At 50.9% G+C, this 22,038-nt stretch overlaps 1 protein-coding gene across 1 annotated transcript in view; it reads right to left on the reverse strand.

Annotated features, from left to right (window-relative positions):
- Positions 1-22,038, reverse strand: part of FCGBP (Fc gamma binding protein) — a 115,652-nt gene that overhangs the window by 70,232 nt on the left and 23,382 nt on the right. Inside the window, exons 6-11 of the mRNA XM_063657391.1 lie at positions 20,421-20,991; positions 17,537-18,141; positions 16,038-16,605; positions 7,847-8,439; positions 4,449-5,043; positions 4,131-4,330 (exon numbers count right to left, since the gene is read on the reverse strand). Of these exons, the coding sequence (XP_063513461.1) occupies positions 4,131-4,330; positions 4,449-5,043; positions 7,847-8,439; positions 16,038-16,605; positions 17,537-18,141; positions 20,421-20,991 (3,132 nt within the window). The remainder of the gene's footprint in view (positions 1-4,130; positions 4,331-4,448; positions 5,044-7,846; positions 8,440-16,037; positions 16,606-17,536; positions 18,142-20,420; positions 20,992-22,038) is intronic.

Consider the following 22,038-nt stretch of genomic DNA (forward strand, 5'->3'; position numbering starts at 1 on the left):
TCACTGCTGAGGCCCTGTCCTGGAGGGCTTCTGTGTCCAAGATCCCATTCCTATGGTTACTACATCTGTGACCCCAGCTTGTGGAACCCCTGTGTGGGAGAGGCCAGTCTTCAAATGTCTCCTTCCTCCTGGGTCCATTATCTGTGTACTGCCTCTCAGCTTCAAATACACCCACGGAGTTAAGCTTTGTCAACAGAGGGCGCTGGAGAGTCACTGCAGGAGGGAGGGGCTCCTGGTCTGGCTTCCAGCCAGTTTGGCCGTTCCAGCTCTGCCCAGGGTGTGGGGCCACCACATTCAGTGAGTGCCACTGGCCCCAGCTGGCTTCCCAGGGAGCGGTTTCCTTCTTGCTAAGTCCAGCCTGCAGAAACCTCTGTGCCACCCAGTGGGCTACAGCTACAGTGAGACTGGACTCAGCCTTGGGGCTGATTCTCCCCTCCTTGAAGAGGAGGAGCCAATGTCTCCCTTCCTTGAGGCCTCTACCTTAGCCTTAAAGTCAGGGCTACTTCTTATATCTGCTTTGGTGGTATTCTTTAGTGTTCTCTTTATCGTTTCTATTTCTATTTATTTATTTGTTTGTTTGTTTGTTTGTAAAGAGACAAGGTCTTGCTGTCTTGCCCAGGCTGGAGGGCAGTGGTGCAATCATAGCTCACTGCAGCGTCCAACTACTGGGCTCAACTGATCCTCCCAACTCAGCCTCCTGAATAGCTGGGACCACAGGCGTGCATCACCACGCCTGGCTAATTTTAATTTTTTTGTGGAGACAGAGGTCTCGCTATGTTGCCCAGGCTGGTCTCGAACTCCTGACCTCAAGTGATCCTCCCAAAGTGCTGGGTGTGTGAGCCACAGCACCAGGCCCTCTTTACCCTTTAATAGTTAATCTCCTATTAATAAGTAAATGATTCTTTAATTAGACTCTCCTCATTCAAATGGCTGTGTGCTTTCTATCTCTCAAATGGATGCTGAGCGATATACCCCCCATTCCTGGGAGTCCCTGTTATCCTGCTCATCAGCTCTGAGAGTCTTAGCCCCCACCCCTTGGTGCTGGAGCTCCTATTCTCTTATCCTTGGGGGGAGGAGGGTTCTCTGCTCTTCACCCTAAGAAATAAGCCCTGGAGGTGGCTGTGTCCCAGATTTAGTCTGGGGGGTTCCCACATTGGAGACTATACCCCTAGAAATCCTGATCTTCCAGTTAAGAGGGGTCCCCATATCCAATGTCCTGCCTTGGTGGGGTCTCTGTGCCTCAGACTCAGAACTCTGCTCTCTGTCCCTGCTCCTGGGATACCAGTCTTTCCTCTGCCCTGTGCTGCTAGTGTCTGAACCCCAAGCCTAATCCCACACATCAGTGTTCCGCTCACGATGGCCCTCTAGGCTGCTGCTCTTGTATTCTAAAGTCTTATAGGAGCCTGACCTCTTCACTTACATAGTCTACGGCTGCTTTCATGCCACAATGGCAGAGTGAGTAGCTGGAACAAGAATGTACAGCCTGCGAGCTTAAACATTTACCATGTAGCACATTAGAGCAAAGGCGCGCCTGTCCCTGCCTTATACCGAGGGTCTCTGACATCCACCCTGAGAAAACTACCTCTGAGGGTCCCCACAGCCTGGATTTTCCCTAAGGGTCCCTACCTCCCAAAGTAGGTGGCCCTGGCCCTGTGAAACCTGGTCTAGGGTTCCCCAGGTCTGAGACCTCAATCATTAGTCCTGTACACCTCCCGCCATGGACACCCCAGTTACACTACCCTCAGCCCCAGAGTCGCCGTCCTCCATCCCTAGTCCCATCAGCCCCAGTCCCAGCCCAGCCCAGCACCTCTGGTGACGCAGCTCAGGATGCCTCCGGAGGGCTGGCACACCTGCCCCGGCTTGCAGCTGTGTTCCTGGCACACCACGCCTTTACCCGCATGGCACGTGCACTGCTGCCGACAGTGGTCAATGAGGACTGTCTGCTCCGGCTGTGGGGAGAGAGGGCATGGCCATCAGGGACACCACGGGTGGGAGCCGACTCTCACATCTCTGGCGTTCTGGGCACAGAGGGGTTTGGCAGACATCACAGACAATGGACATCTCTTAGCAGGATGGCCCCTTGTCTGTGAAGCTGAGGCTTTGGGGTCGTTATTCATTTGTTCATTCACTTTTCTTCATTTACTCATTCATTCCAAAATATCCGCTCAATGTCTGCTGTAGGAGAAATGGTGTGACATAGTAACTAAGAGCAGATTGCCTGGGCTTGAAGCCCGTTTCTGCTGTTTCCAAACTGTGTGACTCTGGGCAAGTTACTTCACCTCTTTATGGCTCAGTTTCGTGATCTGCAAATTGCAGATGATAGTAGCGCCTGCCTATGGAAGTATAACTGAGTTAATAACACATGTAAAATTCAGATAAAATGAAAAGGGTAGGCCGGGCGCGGTGGCTCATGCTTGTAATCCCAGCACTTTGGGAAGCCGAGGCAGGTGGATCATGAGGTCGGAAGATTGAGACCATCCTGGCTAACACGGTGAAACCCCGTCTCTACTAAAAATACAAAAAATTAGTCGGGCGTGGTGGCGGGTGCCTATAGTCCCAGCTACTCGGGAGGCTGAGGCAGGAGAATGGTGTGAACTCGGGAGGCGGAGCTTGCAGTGAGCCGAAACGGCACCACTGCACTCCAGCCTGAGTGACAGAGCAAGACTCCATCTCAAGAAAAAAAACAAAAAAACAAAAAAAAAAACAGAAAACGGTTTCCTTTAAAACATTGAGACAGGAGAGATACGTGGGGTAAACATCAAACAAGATCCGGAGAATGTGGCTTATTTTTGAAGCTAATCACGTGATGGGTAAGTACATGGACAGTCATTGCACTATTCTCTTAATTTTTGCATGTTTGAACGTTTTCAGAATAACAAGTTTTTAGATATGTAATGCATATATAAAAATATGCACACATAGCACTTAAAATGGTACCAGATACATAGTAAGCACTATCTACACATTTTCTGTTATTATTAATATTATTTATGTGAGGAGAACAACAGAGAGAAGGTTCCACCCCTAGGAGAGCTCACAGTCCTGCAAGGGAGACGGACATTAGACAAATACATGCTCCAGACAAAGAAAAAGGACCAACAGGGACAGAGTGGGAGAGGGAAAGAGAGGGTGTTAGCAGCTGGTATAACCCATGAAAATCTTGTCTTTGTGGTCAGAAAGGCTCCCTTCATCCAGACCCGGAAGTCAAAGCCACAACTTGACCCGGGGAGTCAGGGGAGGGTTTAAAGCTTCAGAGCCCATGGTCATATTTAGAAAGATCTTTACCACTGCCACGTGGAGGGTGGACCAGAGGGAGCAGAGGTAGGAGCTGGGAGGGACCCAGGTGGGAGAGGACCAGCTGGACCAAGGGAGGGCCACGGGGACGGGGAAAGGAGTGGGTACAAGAGACATTGAAGAGACTGAGTGGACTAGCTGTGGTGGCTCACGCCTGTAATGCTCGCACTTTGGGAGGCCAAGGCAGGAGGATCACTTGAAGTCAAGAGTTCGAGAGCAGCCTGGCCAATATGGCAAAACTCCACCTCTACCAAAATACAAAAAATCAGCTGGGCGTGGTGGCACGTGCCTGTACTCCTAGCTACTCGGGAGGCTGAGACAAGAGAATTGCTTCAACCTGGGATGCTGAGGTTGCAGTGAGCTTGAACCCAGGCAGCGGAGGTTGCACTCCAGCCTGGGCAACAGAGCAAGACTATGTCTTAAAAAAAAAAAAAAAAAGAGGCTCAGTGGGTCGGGCATGGTGGCTCACGCCATGAATCCCAGCACTTTGGGTGGCCAAGGTGGGAGGACGGCTTGAGGCCTGGAGTTCACAACCAGCCTGAGCAACATAGTGAGACGCCCGCATCTCTGTGTCTCCACAGGAAAATTAAAAATTCGCTGAGCTTGGTGGTGCACGCCTATAGTCCCAGGTACTTGGGAGGTGAGGTGAAGGATTGCTTGAGCCAAGGAATTCGGGGCTGCAGTGAACTATGATCGTACCACTGCCCTCCAGCCTGGGTGACAGAGTGAGAGCCTGACTCTAAAAGAAATAAATAAGAGGCCAAGTAGGCCGTGGGGCTGATGAGCAGTGGGAGCGGTGAGGCCCCATATTCTGCCCCAGATGACTAGGTTCCTACCTCATAGTAGACACCATTGTGGTAGCAGCCGCATTGCTGGATGGGCACACAGGCTTGGCCGTTGTAGAGGAAGCCGGAGTCACACTGGCAGCCCTCAGCACACCCATCTGGGCACTGCAGAGGGGCACTGAGAGCCGAGCAGCCCAGGGAGCAAGTGTCCGCGCAGAGCTCGTAGTGACTGTTCAGAGGGCACTCCATGGCTGCAAGGAGGGGTTGACGATCAGAGCCCTGGGGAGGGAGGGGCTGCAAGGCCCAGGGTCTACACCTTCTGTGCCTCAAGCTCTCCCCTCCCTGCCCCGCCGGCTCTCCCTCACTCACGACAGAAAGTTTCAGTCCTCCAGGGCTTCACGTGGCCTCCAGCCGCCTGGCAAGCACTCACATAGGCATGGATGTTGCTGCAGAGAATGCTCAGGTTCCCACCACCCAGGCAGAGATCAAAGACACAATCTTGCAAGGGACCCTGGGGATCCACCAGCTTGTGGCAGGAGGCCAGTGGCCCTGTGGGGCTGGAGAGGAGCCCACAGAACTCCTCCTTCTGATACTTCTTCTCCAGATCGGGAGGACACTCGCCACTGGGGTCGCAGCCCTCGCTCCCCGGCGGACAGGGGGTCGGCGGCCGGCAGGGAGAGTCGGGCACCACCTCCTCCCAGGAGTTGCCGAACTCATTGGCGTTGCCTGCCTGAGAGCCATTGGGCTTCTGGAAGTCATCCTTGGGGTCGCCGTTGTAGTTCCCACACAGGCCACACATCTGCTGGTAGTAGTTTCCGGGGACGGTGACCCGCACATAGTACACAAGGTCGTAGGCCACACGCAGGCCGAAGTCGGTCTCAATCACAACATCTGAACCATGCTGGGAGGCACGGATCTGGCCGTTGGCCAGCACCACGGGCAGCTTCATGTCCACACCGTTCACCTGGGAGGCGAGAGAGGCAGGCCACGCTTCAGAAAGTATACTTTGAGTGGGGGTGGGACCCTAGTTCAAGCCCATGCCTGATGCTGAAGATCTGTGTGACCTCACCTCTTGGGGCTTCACTTTTTGTATGTCTAAAGTTGGTAGAATAACAGGGCCTGATAGTCGATTGAATGGTGGTCCATAAAAGACATATTCACCCAGAATCCCGTAACGTGAGCTTACTTGGAATAAAGTTCTTTGTAGATGTAATCAGGGTAATAATCTCAACATGAGATTATCCTGGATTAAACTGGGCCCTAAATCCAATGACTAGTGTCCTTGTAAGAGCCAGAAACAAAAAGACACAGAGACACACAGGAAAGGCCAGATGAAGATGAAGGCAGGGATTAGAATGGTGTTGTCACAAGCCCAGAGAACCTGGAGTCTGCAGAGCTGGAAAGGGAAAGGAAGTTCCCCCAACCAGTGTCTTTGGAGGGGGTGCAGCCCTGCCGACACCTTGATGTTGAACTTCTGGCACCCAGGACTGTGGAACGTACATTTCTATTGTTTTAAGCCACCAAGCTCGTGGTAATTTGTTATGGCAGCCAGGGGAAACGAATACAGGTCTCGATGAAGTAACAAGCCTCCAGCTATCCTTTATGTACCACTTGCTGCAGTCATTAATAAGCAATGATCGCCCCCAGAGCCACTTGCCCAAGTTCAATTTCCCCCTTTACCCTCTTTGTGACCTTGGGCAAGTGAGTCACCTCTCCCTGTTTCTGTTTCCTCATCTATGAGGCGGGAATAAGGTGTTTGCCCCACGGAACTGTTGTCAGGATCAGATAAATTAGTATCTGTAAAGTGCTGAGAAACGCGGCTGGCATGGCATGCAGGCTTCAGGAGCATTTGCTGCTATTAGCAGCTATGAGCGGAGGTTTTTCTTTTGAAGAGTAAACAGACACCATAGGTTTTTGCTTTAAAGCATCAGCGAATGGAAAGTTAGGCTAAATTCTTGGGGAAATAACTCAAACCTATGAGTTGAGGACCAGTGGTTTCAGTTTAAGGTTTACTAGGCACCAACAAAGCCTTGTAAATCCACCCCTGGGCTGGGCACAGTGGCTTATATCTATAATCCCAGCACTTTGAGAGGCCAAGGTGGGAAGATCACTTGAGCCCAGGAGTTTAAGGTCAGCCTGAGCAACATATGGAGATCCTGTCTCTACAAAGTAATAAATAAATAAATAAATTGGTCAGGAGCAGTGGTTCACAACTGTAATTCCAGCACTTTGGGAGGCCAAGGTGGGAGGGTCTCTTGAGCCCAGGAGTTCGAGACCAGCCTGGGCAACATAGCAAGACCCCTCTCTATACAAAAAAAAATTGGCCGGGCGTGGTGGCTCACGCCTGTAATCCCAGCACTTTGGGAGACCGAAGCGGGTGGATCCCGAGGTCAGGAGATTGAGACCATCCTGGCCAACATGGTGAAACCCCCATCTCTACTAAAAATACAATAAAGTAACTGGGCATGGTGGTGGGTGCTTGTAGCTGAGGCAGGAGAATCACTTGAATCCGGGAGACAGAGGTTGCAGTGAGTCGAGATCGTGCCACTGCACTCTAGCCTGGGTGACAAAGTGAGACTCTGTCTCAAAAAAAAAAAAAAAAAAGTCACGCCTGTCCAGTTCGCCAGATTAAGTCAGTAATTGATCAGCACCTTCGCCAATACTGCTACTAGAAAAACAGCTGCGTGTCTGTGTTTCAGTGGGATCTCAGGGGAAACCCCTCCACTGTAACTCAGATGCCAGTCTCCACATGAGACCAAATCTTCTCAGTAAGAAAAGCACTGCAGAGCAGCATGGGGTTCAAGCTCCACCTTTGCTGGGGGACTATGGGCCAGTGATGGGCCACCCCACTCTGAAAAATAAAGCAAGTCATGGTGCCTGCAGCTCCTGTTGGAAGTATACAGACAACACGGACATGAAGTGCCTGGCAGCCAAAAGGTCTGCAGTCAGCTGTATAGAAACTATAGCTGCCGTTGTTGTAGTTAAGGGGGTGAGAGTGTCACCCACAGATTGACAGATTGTCCTCTGTCCATGAAGCTTCTCCAGACTTGATCTTTCCCAACCTCTGATGGCACCGCGTGCTGCCAATGAGTGGCAGACTAAGGAGGTGGGTAGGGCAGAATCCAGGATTGAGGTGAGGAGAGGATGGAGTGGGAGGGAGGAGAGAGTGGGAGAGATCTGGAGAGAAAAGTCAATGCGGGCAGGCGCAGTGGCTCATGCCTGTAATCCTAGCGTTTTGGGAGGCTGAGGCGGGTGGATCACAAGGTCAGGCGTTCAAGACCAGCCTGGTCAACATGGCCAAACCCTGTCTCTACTAAATACAAAAATTAGCCAGGTGTTGTGGTGGGCGCCTGTAATCCCAGGTACTTGGGAGGCTGAGGCAGAAGAATCCATTGAACCCAAGAGGCAGAGGTTGTAGTGAGCCCAGATCGCACCATTGCATTGCAGCCTGGGCAACAGAGCGATACTCCATCTCAAAAAAAAAAAAAAAAAAGAAAAGAAAAGAAAAGAAAAAAGAAAAGTCAATGCATGGAGGTGAAGAGAGGGTGGAGACTGAGGGACAGAGTAGGGGGAGCAGCTCCCAAGTCCCTGATGACACCTCCCTCATTGGCTTCCCACTCTGGGTTCTGACTGGCATCTTCTGTCTTCAGGGACCCCAGGCCTCGCACATGCACTCTCATCTCTGTGCCCCCAACTCCTGGGCTGAGCGCTGCCTGTGTCCCACACACCCACAGGCCCCTCGCCCCCTGCTCCCCATCTGCTCTCACCGTGACCTTCCACTGTCTCTGCTCCAGCCGCAGGGTGAAGTTTGCCACCTGGACCGTGATCACCCTGGTCACACTGACTCGCCCATTACCCCAGGCCACGTTCTCCTGCAGGACGGCAAACCGATGCAGGCCAGGCCGGGTGCCGCAGGTCTGAGCCAGCACATACACGCAGGTGCCCATGAAGTCGAAGCGGCGGCCATCAAAGGTGGTGTAGTGGGGATCTCCTGACGCCTGGCAGGTGGTAGAGCCCACGGCCACGCAGCCCAAGCTGCCACCGGATGGCTGGCAGGCCTCGTGCGGGCCACAGCTGGAGGGCTCACAGGACACCAGGCCGCCCTCCTGGCAGTGGCAAAGGGAATCACATCCGGGGCCAGGGTAGAAGGTCTGGCCTGGTGGGTGGTAGGTGCCCTGGTGTACGCAGCCACAGGAGGCCAGGGGCAGGCAGGACTCACCACTGAGCGCAAAGCCCTCATCGCACACGCAGCCCTCATGGCATTCTGAGCCACAGCCCCCGGGCACTGGGAGGTCTCCACAGGACAGCGGGCAGCCATAGGAACACGCCTCATAGTGGCTGTGGGGTGGGCAGCTCAGTGCTGCAGGGAGAGGAGACATCAAGATCAAGAATTCCTGTTCCCAGGTCAGGAGATCAAGACACACTCACACACAAGCGGTCCCCCAACAGATTCGTACGCACACACAGATGCTCAAAGACACTCACACACAAGCGGTCCGCCAACACATTCGTATGCACACACACACTCAAACACACTCACACACAAGCAGTCCCCCAACACATTCGTATGCACACACAGATGCTCTAAGACACTCACACACAAGCGGTCCCATTGCAGGGAGCTTGGGGAACACATTACATCACAGTTAATCTGATCCTGATAATTAATATTCTTTCCCAATTTAACTGTGGTTTGGAGTTATCTATTATACTTTTTTTTTTTTTTTTTTTTTTGAGATAGGGGTCGCTCTGTTACTCAGGCTGGAGCACAGTGGTGCTTGCTATCACGGCTCACTGCAGCTTTGACGTCCTGGGCTCAAGCAATCCTCCCACTTCAGCCTCCTGAGTAGCTGGGACTATAGGCGTGCACCATCATGCCTGGCTAACTTTTCAAATTTTTTATAGAGATGCGGTCTCGCTATGTTGCCCAGGCTGGCCTCAAACTCCTGGGCTCAAGCAGTCCACCTGCCTCAGCCTCCTGAAGTGCTGGGATTACAGGAATGAGCCACCACACCCAGCCTTCTATTATGTCTTTAATGACCTTATTCAAGTTGGATACATGGTGTTGATATGTGGCATATATTTTAAACATGCATATGCATATATTTGTGTGTGTTTGTATAATCTATGCAGTATTTGTGAATGCAATACTTTTAGCTTCTTCCTTCTATAGCAGTAATTAAATTAAAATATTTAGCCAGTGTTATAAAGAAAAAAAAAAACCTCCCTGCTCCCCTCCCCAAACTCCAGTCACTCCATAAAAAGCAAATCTAAGTGACTAAAACTAAACCACATTAAATCTCTATCTGTGCTGTCAAATATAGTAGCCACTAGCCGCTTGTGACCATTTAGATGTAAGTTAATTAAAATGAAACAAAATTGAAGATTTAGCTCCTCAGTCACAACAGCCTCACTGCAAGTGCTCAGCAGCCACATGTGACCTGTGGCGACCTGGTATGTATTTGAACAGCTCAAATATGGAGCTGTCATCATTGAAGTTCTGCTGGGTGGTGCTGTTCTGAAGCTAACATCCAGCTTACAGGAGAATCATGGGGACACAGGGACAAGTTCAATAACACTCCAAAATAGCAACTAGCCAGATCCCAAAAGTATGAAATTCTGCAGGATAAATAACCTATCTTTCCCAGTAAATAAGTGACATAAACAAAAGGAAGAGCTGGATGGAGGGATAGCTATGTGATAAGGCAAATGAGTGAATTAGAATTAGAGTGTAGAGGCCGGGCGTGGTGGCTCACACCTATAACCCCAGCATTTTTGGAAGCCGAGGCGGGAGGATCACTTGAGGTCAGGAGTTCGAGACCAGCCTGGCCAACATGGTAAAACCCGTTTCTACTAAAAATACAAAAATTAGCTGGGCATGATGGCACACATCTGTAATCCCAGCTACATGGGAGGCTGAGGTGGGAGAATCGCTTGAACCCGGGAGGCGGAGGTTGCAGTGAGCTGAGATCGTGCCACTGCACTCCAGATTAGGCGACAGAGTGAGACTCCATCTCAAAAAAAAAAAAAAGAAAGAAAAAAGAAAAGAAAAAGAATTAGAGTGTAGAGTCCAGGTGGTAGGTTTATGGGTCTTCACTGTAAAATTCTTTCAACTTTTTTGTATATTTGACAATTTTCGTAATACTATGTTGGGAGGAACAAAGGAAGTAAATTCTGACAGAGTAAAAGCAAAGAGGTAGATCAATCCAATGCAGTATGTGTATTTGGTTTGGTTCTAGAGCCAAACAAAATAGAAAAAAAACCTTTTTTTTTTAGACAGTTGGGAAAATTTGAACCCAGATTGGGCTTTACATGATGTTAGGGAATTAATGTTATTTTTGTTACTGGTAATTACCACATGGCCTCATATCTCTTTCTTTCTTCCCTCCTTTTTTTTTTAGAGACAGGGCCTCACTGGAGTGCAGTGGCACAGTCTCGGCTCACTGCCACCTCCACCTCCTGGGCTGAAGATATTCTCCCACCTTAGCCTCCTGGGTAGCTGAAATGATAGGCACTAGTCACCATGCCCGGCTTATTCTTTATTTTTATTTTTGTAGAGACTGGGTTTTGCTATGTTGCCAGGCTGGTCTTGAACTCCTGGCCTCCAGTGATCCTTCCACCTAGGCCTCCCAAAGTGCTGGGATTACAGGCATGAAAAGCAAAGTCCTGTGCCTTAAAAGTCCTTTTTTGTTGCCGAATAGCAGATGCTTACTGAAGTAGTTAGAGAAGAACTCATCTGCCTAGAATTTGATCTAAAATATTCTACCAAAAAAGAGGGGGTGGAGTGAGAGGTAGAGGAACTAAGAATGGCAAAATACCAGTAATTGTTCAAGCTGGGTCAGGCCTCCATCTGCATATCTAAGATCTCATGATCCAGTCTTCTAGAACTTCCAGGGGGTACAAGGAAAAGAGTAGTTTTAAGGAAACAAGAGATTCTCAATTTCCGCAGAGGCCACAGAGTCTGATAATTAACAGCACAAAATCAGGAGCCAGCCTGTTCAAATCACCCCACCGGCTGTGTGACCTCAGGCTAGTTCCTTAACATCTCTGTGGTTCAGTTTCCTCGTCTTGTAAAATAGGAATAAGAGCAATTCTGCCTCACGGGGTGGTTGTGAGGATTCAATGAGAAACCCTTAGAACAGGACCTGCCCAGTGGGATGCGTGTCACACAACTGCTAGCTGGAATTATACGTGTTCTCGCTAAAAGGACAGCCCAAGAATGCTCTGTTAGAGGAGCATTCCCACTTCCCATTGTCCACCTGTCCCCTTCACAAGCATGCTTCCTCCACTTTACAGAGGAGAACAGTGCAGTCCCCCACCCATCCTGAATTTTTTTTTTTTTTTTTTTTTTGAGACAGAGTCTCGATCTGTGGGCCAGGCTGGAGTGCAGTGGTGCGATCTCAGCTCACTGCAATCTCTGTCTCCCAGGTTTAAGCAAAGATTCTCCTGCCTCAACCTCCCAGGTAGCTGGGATTATAGGCGCTCACCACCAGGCCTAGCTAACTTTTGTATTTTTTGTAGAGACAGGGTTTTGCCATATTGGCCAGGCTGGTCTCGAACTCCTCACCTCAAGTGATCTGCCCGCCTCAGCCTCCCAAAGTGCTGGGATTACAGGCATGAGCCACCACACCCGGCCCCATCCTGAATCTTAACACATGGCACACTGCCCTGGGGTGTGAAACCTCTGAGGACATAAACGGACAATTTCAAATATTCCTATCGCTGTGAATACAACGAATGCTGAATCATTATTGAGTAATAAATTAAAAGGAGGGCCTAATAGAATTGGCTGCTCACAGATAATAAAAAATAAATTTGTGGTGTCTCACTGTGTGCCTTCCCTATGACTCAGAAGGGGTTCAGAGCATGGAGTGATGTTACTCCACCTGCACTCCGTCCACTCCTACCCACTTATTAATATCATGTAAGCCAGGAGCTGTGGCTCAAGTCTGTAATCTCAGCACTTTGGGAGGCCAAGGTGGGAGGATGGCTTGAGCCCAGGAGTTTGAGACCAGCCTGGACAACATAGCGAGATCTTGTGTCTACAAAAAATAAAAAATTAGCCAGGCATGGTAGTGTGCACCTGTAGTCCCAGCTACTCAGGAGGCTGACACAGGAGGACTACTCGAGCCCAAAGATTGAGGCTACAGTAAGCTGTGATCACACCACTGGACTCCAGCCTCGGTGACAGGATAATACCTTATCTCAACAATAAATAAATATCATATCTACAAAAATAAAAGATAGAATTAAAATTGATGCTGAACCCTGTCTCATTCTAACAATATATGTGAAATACTGGGTGGGAGTAAGCTCACTGAGTGATGCCATTACAATGGCCATTATAATTTACTTCTGTTTAATATTTTTATCAATTGTGTGCAAACAATACTTGCAATTATATCTTACTCCATTAAAAAAACCCCTTAGAGTCTTAGAGTCTCAGGAATTTCTAAAACTTCTTATATCTTTTATAAGAGGGCTGTTTTGTCCTGGGAGGTTTCACACGCCAGGGCAACACGCCATGTGTTAAGATTTGGGATGGGTGGAGACTGCATTGTTATTATTTCATTTTATTTTATTTTATTTTATTTTTTTGAGACAGAGTCTCGCTCTGTTGCCCAGGCTGGAGTGCAGTGGCTTGATCTCGGCTCGCTGCAACCTCTGCCTCCTGGGTTCAAGCGATTCTTCTGCCTCAGCCTCCCGAGTAGCTGGGATTACAGGCACCTGCCACCACACCTGGCTAATTTTTAGTATTTTTAGTAGAGACGGGGTTTTACCATGTTGGCCAGGCTGGTCTCAAACTCCTGGCCTCAGATGATCCGCCCACCTTGGCCTCCCAAAGTGCTGGGATTACAGGTGTGAGCCACAGCACCCAGCCTGCACTGTTTTTCAGAAACAGGCTCTTACTATGTTGCTCAGGCTGGTCTCTAACTCCTAGCCTCTAGGGATCCTCCCACCTCAGCATCCTGAGTAGCTAGGATTATAAAAATTCTGAAATCTTGTCATAGATGTGTATGTTTGTGGCAGAGAAGTGTGATGAGGATCGTGACACAGGCTGCCAATGGTCATGTCTTGACTCTGGGCATGACCATGGCGCTTGCTTTGGCCAATGGGACATTGGCAACCATGATACCAAGTAGAGCCTTGGAAAGTGCTTGCACACTGGGGCTTGTGTGCTCTTAGGAATCTTGAGAGCACCTTGGGAAGAAGCCTCGGCTCACCTGCTGGAAGATGAGACCAAGTGGAGCAGAGAAAAGAAGTCTCAGCTGAGGGCCCCCCAAACCAACCAGCTTGACAACTGCCAGATGTGTAAAATTACCCGGCCTCGGCTGAGCCTCCAACAGACTGCAGAGATCAACCAAGCTGGCCCAGGCTGGGAGAACAGCTCAGCAGCCCCCAGAATCATGAGAAAGAATAAATACTTGGCCGGGCGTGGTGGCTCACACCTGTAATCCCAGCACTTTGGGAGGCTGAGGCAGGCAGATCACCTGAAGTCAGGAGTTCGAGACCAGCCTGGCTAACATGGTGAAACCCCCATCTCTTCTAAAAATACAAAAAATTAGCCAGGCATGGTGGCACACGCCTGTAATTCCAGCTACTTGGGAAGCTGAGACAGAAGAATCACTTGAACCCAGGAGGCAGAGGTTGCAATGAGCCGAGATCACGCCATTGCACTCCAGCCTGGGCAACAGAGTGAGACTACATGTCAAAAAATAAATAAATAAATAAATAAATAAAAATAAACACTTGTTTTAATGCACTCAGCTACTAAGCCTTGGGTTGTTTGTTATGCAGCAAAAACCAACTGATACAGTGATTTTAACAAACGACTTCCATGGATTCAAGTGTGTTACATTAGGTTAAATTCTGTTAGAACTAAAAACCATTAGAAAATCAGTTCAGAAAGGCAAGGATTTGTTTTCTTATTCTCTCCCCCATTGTATCTGGAGTGTTTAAAATAGTGCCTGGAATACAGAAGGTATTTTTGAATGTTTTGAATATTTGTTGAATAAATGAATGTAAGTTGAAGGAGAAAAAGGAATGATATATTTATCCTGTATTTTTCAGTGGACAATGATGTGTACCACTATGTGCTATGTATCTGTTGAATACATTTAAAAGAGGAGCATAAGTCAAGTAATAGTTTCATTTTGAAATATCAATATTATGCTGATAATTGTGGAAACTAAATGATGGATATATGCTGGCTCACTATCCTAGTTTACTTTGGGTATGTTTAAATTTTTCCCGAATAAAAACGTTCTTAAGGCTATGCGCAGTGGCTCATGCCTGTAATTCTAGCACTTTGGGAGACCGAGTTGGGCGGATCACTTGAGGTCAGGAGTTCGAAACCAGCCTGGCCAACATGGTGAAACCCCGTCTCTACTAAAAATACCAAAAAAATTAGCCAAGCATGGTGGCGGGCGTCTGTAGTCCCAGCTACTTGGGAGGCTGAGGCAGGAGAATTGCTTGAACCCAGGAGGCGGAGGTTGCAGCAAGCTGAGATTGTGCCACTGCACTCCAGCCTGGGTGACAGAGTGAGACTCCATCTCAAAAAAAAAAAGGGTTCTTAAAAGTCAAAAGTTACCATTTGTTAGAAATTATACGTTTTATGATTATTTCAGGTGAAAAACTAGACATGTATGCTTCTATTAATTCCAAAATTCAAAAACTTTAGAAGTCAGAATAGTGGTTACCTCTTGGGGTTGGGAACCTAGATTTTTTTTTTCTTGAATTTGGGACGGTTCACACAAATTTGTTCTCTTGGTGAAAACTGATCAAGCTGTTAGCTTATGATATGTACATATTTTTAAGTATCTGTATTATATTTCAATAATAAATTTTTAAAATTAAAAATCAGGTGAGAGGAAACTGGTACGATGGCTCACACCTGTAATCCTAGTATTTTGAGAGGCCGAGGCAGGAGGATTGCTTGAGCCCAAGAGCTTGAGACCAGCGTGGGAAAAATATCAAAACCCTGTCTCTGTAAAAAATTTTAAAAATTAGCTGGGGATGGTGGTGCAAGCCTGCCGTTTCAGCTACTCAGGAGGCTGAGGCAGGAGAATCACTTGAGCCCAGGAGTTCCAGGCTACAGTAAGCTATGACTGCACCACTGCACTCCAGCCTAGGCAACAGAGCAAGACCCCATCTTAAAAAAAAATCAGGTGAGAGGATGCATGGCTTTTCAAACTTCTTTCATAGGCAAGCAAAGGTGTTGGAAAATTATTCATGCACCCACCTCTGAAACAAGGGCTCTCAAACTGACTGCCCAAGGGGTCAGGCAGATGTAAATAAGTGAGGTAGGATAGATGGGGATCAAAAAGAACCAGAGAGGGGATGAGACTCCTAATGACAATACTGTTGCTCATATCTCAATGACAGCTGTTATGTGGGAATCACACCCTGGGCCACCAGGTGTACTCAGTCATTTTACAAATACCAACTGCCGCTGGGCACGGTGGCTCACGCCTGTAATCCCAGCACTTTGGGAGGCTGAGGTGGGTGGATCACGTGGTCAGGAGATTGAGACCATCCAGGCCAACATGGTGAAACCCCATCTCTACTAAAAATACAAAAATTAGGTGGGCGTGGTGGCGTATGCCTGTAATCCCAGCTACTCTGGAGGCGGAGGCAGGAGAATAGCTTGAACCAGAGAGTCGGAGGTTGCAGTGAGCCGAGATCGTGCCACTGCACTCCAGCCTGGCGACAGAGCAAGACTCCATCTAAAAAAAAAAATACCAACTGCATGCCCACCATCTGTGATTTTCCAGCTATCATGATCCTAGGTGTGTAACTGAACCTTTCTGAACCTCAATTTCTTCATCTGTTAAATGGGTATAACCACAATCCCTACCTCATAGGGCTATTATAAGGATTAAATGAATTAATGATATTTATACATTAATGAATATATATATAAGGCTGAGTCCCCCAGTTGCCACTTCTGGTACTCACGGCAAAGTTCTTCGCTCCTCCAGGGGTGCACTGTGGCTCCAGCAGCCTGGCATGCAGCAGCGTAGGTGGCCAGTGCGTCACACAGTGGCCCAGACTGGCCTGGCAGCAGGCAGTGGTCATAGACACAGTCGCGCATGGCACCCTGGGGGTCCAGCTTGCTGTGGCACTCCCGGAAGGGCCCCTTGGGGTCGGCAAGGATTCCACACTCATTCTTGCTCTGCAACTGCTGGGCTACCAGGGAGTCCAGCTTGGGACAGTCACCCGGTTCAGTTGCTCCACAGCCGGGCCTCGTCTCTTCTTGCCAACTGTTCCCAAAGGCCAGTGCATTGGCAGCTTGACCCCCACCCCGCAGAGCCAGGTCGTCAGCTGGGTCCCCGTTGAAGTTCCCACAGAGTCCACACAGGGCCTCAGCATAGCTGCTGGGCACCTTGGCAGTCACTCGTGCATTCCAGTCATAGGTGACAGTCAGGCCAAAGTCCGTGCGCACGACGGCGTCCCTGCCCTGGCGGAACACCTGCACCTGCCCATCTGCTGCTTGGAAGGGCAGGTACTGAAGGATGTCATCCACCTGGGTGGAGATGCAAGAGGGCTATCTGGTAAGGGTATTCACAGCTCTGTGGCCCACCCTTCAATTCACTCACCTCTAGCTACCCTGACCTCCTTGCTATTCTCTTGGACATATTATGCTCAGTCCCACCTCAAGGCCTTTGCACTTGCTGTTGCCTCTGCCTGGCTCACCATTCACCCCTCTTCATTCTTAAAGCACCAGCTTAAATCCAAATCCCTCACCCACGGCCTTCAAAACCTACATGATCTGTCTATCTCCCCATTACCTCCCTCGCCTCACCTCTTCTCACTGTCCCTCTCACTCAGGCTGCTGCAACCATACTAGCTTCCTTTTTTTTTTTTTTTTTTTTGACAGGGTCTCACTCTGTTGCCCAGGCTGAAGTGCAGCAGCGCAATCTTGGCTCACTACAACCTCTGCCTCCTGGGTTCAAGCGATTCTCCCTCAGCCTCCCTAGTAGCTGGGATTACAGGTGTGAGCCACTGCACCTGGCTAATTTTTTTTTTCTATTTTTAGTAGAGAGGGGGTTTTACCATGTTGGCCAGGATGGTCTCAAACCTCAGATGATCCACCCGCCTCCGCCTCCCAAAATGCTGGGATTACAGGCATGAGCCACGGCGCCCAGCCACTAGCTTCCTTTTTAAAATAGAGACGGGGGTCTCACTCTGTCACCCAGGCCAGAGTGGAGTGGCATGATCATAGCTCACTTCCTAGCACTTCAGGAAGCTGAGGCGGGAGGGTCACTTGAGCCCAGGAGTTGGAGACCGGCCTGGGCAACTTAGTGCGACTCTGTTCTCCACAAAAAGGAAAAAGGAAAACGAAAAAAATAAAATCTTCTAACAGGCCTCCCCCACCCCCAGGCCCACCCAGAAATCCAAGTCTTCAGAGGGTATTTCCTGCCCCATCACCCAGCCCTGGGCGCCACGTCGCTCACCAGCACTTGCCCGGGGTACTCCCGGCGCACGGCCACCTTCACCCCGCGGGCCTCCACCCGCACGGCGCGCGTGTAGCTCACAGTCTGGCTGCCCCGATGCTCGTTTTCCACCAGCACCCGGAAGGCGGGCAACGCTGCGTTCTGGCCGCATGAGCCGACCAGCAGGTACGTGCAGGTGCCCATGAAGTCGAAGCGCCGGCCGTCGAAGCTCACATAGTGTGGGTCCCCGGACCCCTGGCAGGTCCCGAAGCGATCGGGGTAGCAGCCCAGGAGGCCGTTCTGGACGCTGCAGCGCTCACCCGCCGGGCAGCCCTGCGTGTCGCGGCAGGTCACCTGATGGGTGGCACCGTTGCAGGTGCAGCGCCTTTGGCACAACTCGTCCGCCCACACCTCCTGGCCCGGAGCGAGCTGGAGACCCTGGAAGGTACAGCCGCACGACGAGGCCGGCACGCAGGCGCCGCCGCTGGCCACGAAGCCTGGGAGGCACACGCAGCCCTCCACGCAGGGGAGCCCGGAGCAGTTGGACGGCGCCGCAGCCCCGTTGCAGGAGGCCGGGCAAGCAGGGCCGCAGAGCTCATAGCGGCTGTTGGCTGGGCAGGACAGGGCTGCGGGGAGATCAGAGAGGGTGGATCAGGCCCGCGTAGCAGGGGCTGTCAAAGGGCTCCCTGTCGGGGACAACGCTCAGGAATTCCCTCCCCAAACCCTGCTTCTCTCTCAGAGCTCGCCATCTCAGATAATGGCACTGCCATCCTTCTGGGTGCTCCTGCGCCACACCCCAGCGATGCAGTTAATCTCCACCCCGCCAACCCCCTAACGCTCACTGGACAACCAATCTGTCAGCAAGTCCTGTGAGCTCCATATTCAAAATCTACCCAGATTGGCCCGGAGTGGTGGTGCAGGCCTGTAATCCGAGCTACTCAGGAGGCTGAGGCAGAAGAATCGCTTGAACCTGGAAGGTGGAGGCTGCAGTGAGCCAAGACCTCACCACTGCACTCCAGCCCGGGCGCAGAGCAAGACTTTGTCTCAAAAAAAAAAAAAAAAAAAATTCCACCCAGTTACAGAATCTGCCTCTGGTCCTATCCACCGCAGCAGCCTCCTGCCTGGGCTCCCTCCTGCCCCCACAGCCTGTTCTCACACCAGCCCGAGGAATCTGGGAACGTCTGGGTCAGATCAGGTCCCTCCCCGTCTCAGAGCACTCCTGTGGCTTCCTCTCACTCAGGGTAAACGCCAGAGTCTTCCCCATGCCCCAGGAGGCCCTGTGCCATCTGTTCCTCTCACCTCTCAGCCCTCGCCTCTTCTCCCTCTCCCTCGGGCTCACTCTGCCCCAGCCCCAGCTGCCTCCTCCTCCCGGGTCCTCACGCTCCCACCTCAGGGCCTTTGCATTGGCTGTTCCTTCTGCCTTCCCTTTCCGCAGAAAGCCCACTGGGGCCCAGGTGGCCTGGGTTCAAATCCCAGATCTCTCATTCTCGGCCACTGACTCCAATCTCCCCATGCCTCAGTTTCCCCATCAGTAAGATGGGATAATGTAGTCGAGACCTCACAGGGTTATTGTGGGGATTAAATGAGTCGCTCTATGGGGAAACATTCTGTGGACGTCACTGTTAGTTAGTACTTAGCTGACTCCATTGCCTGACCCTGGTCTCAGCTCCAATGTTACCTGCCCAGAAAGGCCTTCCCTGATCACCCTATTCATGAGCTTCACAGTCACTGTCATTGAATGAACTTGTTTCTTTGCCTCTCTGAAGATACTTCCTAGTTCATCTGCTCACTGTCTGTGTTCCTCCCCTCCCGCTAAGAGATAAGTTCTACGGGAGTGGGGACCTGATCTGTCTCAATCACTGCTGAGTCCCCAGCACCAAGGACAGGGCCTGGTGCACAGCAGGTGCTCAGGAAATACTGCAGAAATGAATGGGAGAATAAATGAACTCTCTGATTCCTATTTTGCACCAGGCATGGGGTTGGGGGGGTGCTTACTGGGCAGTGGGGACACAGCACTGGCCAAGACAAACACCTAGTGGCCTCTATGTCTGCCCCATACTTACTTCCCCTCCCTCTGGGCCTGGGCCTGGATGCCTCTTCCTCCCTCCCACCTGTCCTTTCTGCCTCTGGGACATGTCTCTAGGAGCCTCACTCACAAGGGCAGGAACAGATTTATGCTGGTCCTCACTGTGTCTTCAATATCATTAGCATGCACAGGGGGCAGGCAGGGGTTCAAGGAATGCTTGTGGAATGAATGATTAAGCAGACAGACACCTGGCTAAAGAGCCTGGACTTTATCTAGAGGGCAATGGGAGTCATGGGAGGGCTATAGGCAAAGGAAGAGACATCACGTCTCTGTGTTGGGATTCTGCAGACAAGAATTCCCGTCCTGCCAAGCCTTTGAGCATGCTGTTCTCTGGGCCTGCAACTCACTTCCTCCTCTTTCTCTTGGCAACTTCCAGCCCCTCTTATGGGTTTCAAATTGGACATCCCTTTCTCTAGAAAACCCTCCCTGACCACCCCTGTTCCCCAGGCTGGGCCGGGATCCTCCTCTGGTTTCCCATAGCCCCACTGACTTCCTCCATCCTGGCCCCAACCGCTCTGCCTTTGTCCCCCCCAATCCCAGCCCTGACTCATCTGCCTGTCTCTCTCCCATCCTGGCCCCAACCCATCTGAGTGGGCCTCCCCATCCTGCCTGGACCCCTCCAGACTGTCAATGTCTAGTGAAATGTCTCTCCAACCTTAGGCTCATTGTGGACAGAGCTGGCTGTCTTGGCCATCACTAGGCCCCTGGCATTGCCCAGCACCAGGCTGAACCACAATAACTTCTCAGATATTGAGCAGATGCTAGGGATCTCCTGCCCCTCACTGTATGCTCCCAGCCCCCACCCAGGGCATCACTCACGGCAGTTGGCTGGTGATCTCCAGTCCCCAACCGAGATGCCAAGCTCCAGACAGGCCTGGGCATAGGCGCTGAGGCCACGGCACAGGCTGAGCCGCTCCCCACCAACCACACACAGGTCATATACACACTGCTCCAGGAAGGGCCTGGGGTCCAGGGTGTCATGGCAGACAGCAAAGGGGCCATCGAGCTTGGTCAGCATGCCACAGAGTCGGTCACCCTCATAGTGTTGGGCCTGGCCTGGGGTGCAGGCGGGACAGTTGTTCTGGCAGCCATCCTCACACAGGTAGTCCCCATCATCTAGCTTCCAGCTACTTGCGAACTCCACAGCATCAGGAGCCAGAGCCCCATCAGGCGTGAGGAAGTCGTCTGCTGGGTCACCATTATAGTTGCCACACAGCCCGCACACTTGGTCTTGGAAACGCGCGGGCAGGCTGAGTGCCAGCTGGCAGTCCCAGTCATAAGTGACCACCAGCCCAAAGATCAGCTCCACCACGGCCCGCGGTCCGCTCTGGTACACACGCAGGCGACCCTCGCTCAGGGAGACTGGCAGGCGCGAGCGCTGGTTGTCAACCTGCAGAGCGGGTGAAGAGGAGGTGGTCAGGCCCCTGTGCCATCTGGCCTCCAGCCCTCATCTCTGAGCCTCCCACCTGCTCCCCTGCTCTGGCTGCACTGGGACTCATTATTTCTGCTACTGCCACCATCACAGACCTTGCCTCTTGCAGTACCTGTGGCCTGAAATGTTCTTTCTGCAGACGTGCATGTGACTCACTCCCGTACCTCCTATAAAATATTTGCTCAGTGAGGTGCCCCTCTGCCTGGTCACTGCAACATCTGGGAAGTGAGAAGCACCTCTACCCGGCCGCTCCACTTCCAACGTCTGGGAAGTGAGGAGCGCCTCTGCCAGGCTGCTGTGCAACCCTCCAAGTGTGAAGTGACAGCCTTGTGTGTGGTATTTCTGCCCTCCCCAAGTTTGCATTTTCGACATTAAAGTCTACTTTTTAATTAAAAGTTTTAAATTGGAGAATATAAAAAAAGAGTATTTGCTCAAATGTCACTGACTCAAGCCTTCCCTGACTGCCCTATTTATGATTTTATTTTATGGTTTGTTTGTTTTGTTTTGTTTTATAGAGATGAGGTCTTGCTATGTTGCCCAGGCTGATCTCAACTCCTGGCCTCAAGCAATCCTCCTGCCTCAGCCTCCCAAAGTGCTGGAATTACAGGCATGACCCATGGGACCCAGCCTATACCCCTTTTTAAATGGCAGCCTTGGGCCGGGCACAGTGGCTCACGCCTGTAATCCCAGCACTTTGGAAGGCTGAGGTGGGTGGATCACTTGATGTCAGGAGTTTGAGACCAGCCTGGTCAACATGGTGAAACCCTGTCTCTACTAAAAATACAAAAATTAGCTGGGTGTGGTGGGGCATGCCTGTAATCCCAGCTACTCAGGTGGCTGGGGCAGGAGAATTGCTTTAACCCAGGAGGTGGAGGCTGCAGTGAGCCAAGATGGTGCCAAACAGAGTGAGACTCTGTCTAAAAAAAAAAAAAAAAAAGGCAGCCTCTCCCTACTCTATATCCTCCTTCCCTGCTTTCTTTTTTTTTCTATAGCGTCTGGCCTTCT

The sequence above is a fragment of the Pongo pygmaeus genome, chromosome 20, assembly GCF_028885625.2.
Source record: "Pongo pygmaeus isolate AG05252 chromosome 20, NHGRI_mPonPyg2-v2.0_pri, whole genome shotgun sequence".
Classification (NCBI taxonomy): domain Eukaryota; kingdom Metazoa; phylum Chordata; class Mammalia; order Primates; family Hominidae; genus Pongo; species Pongo pygmaeus.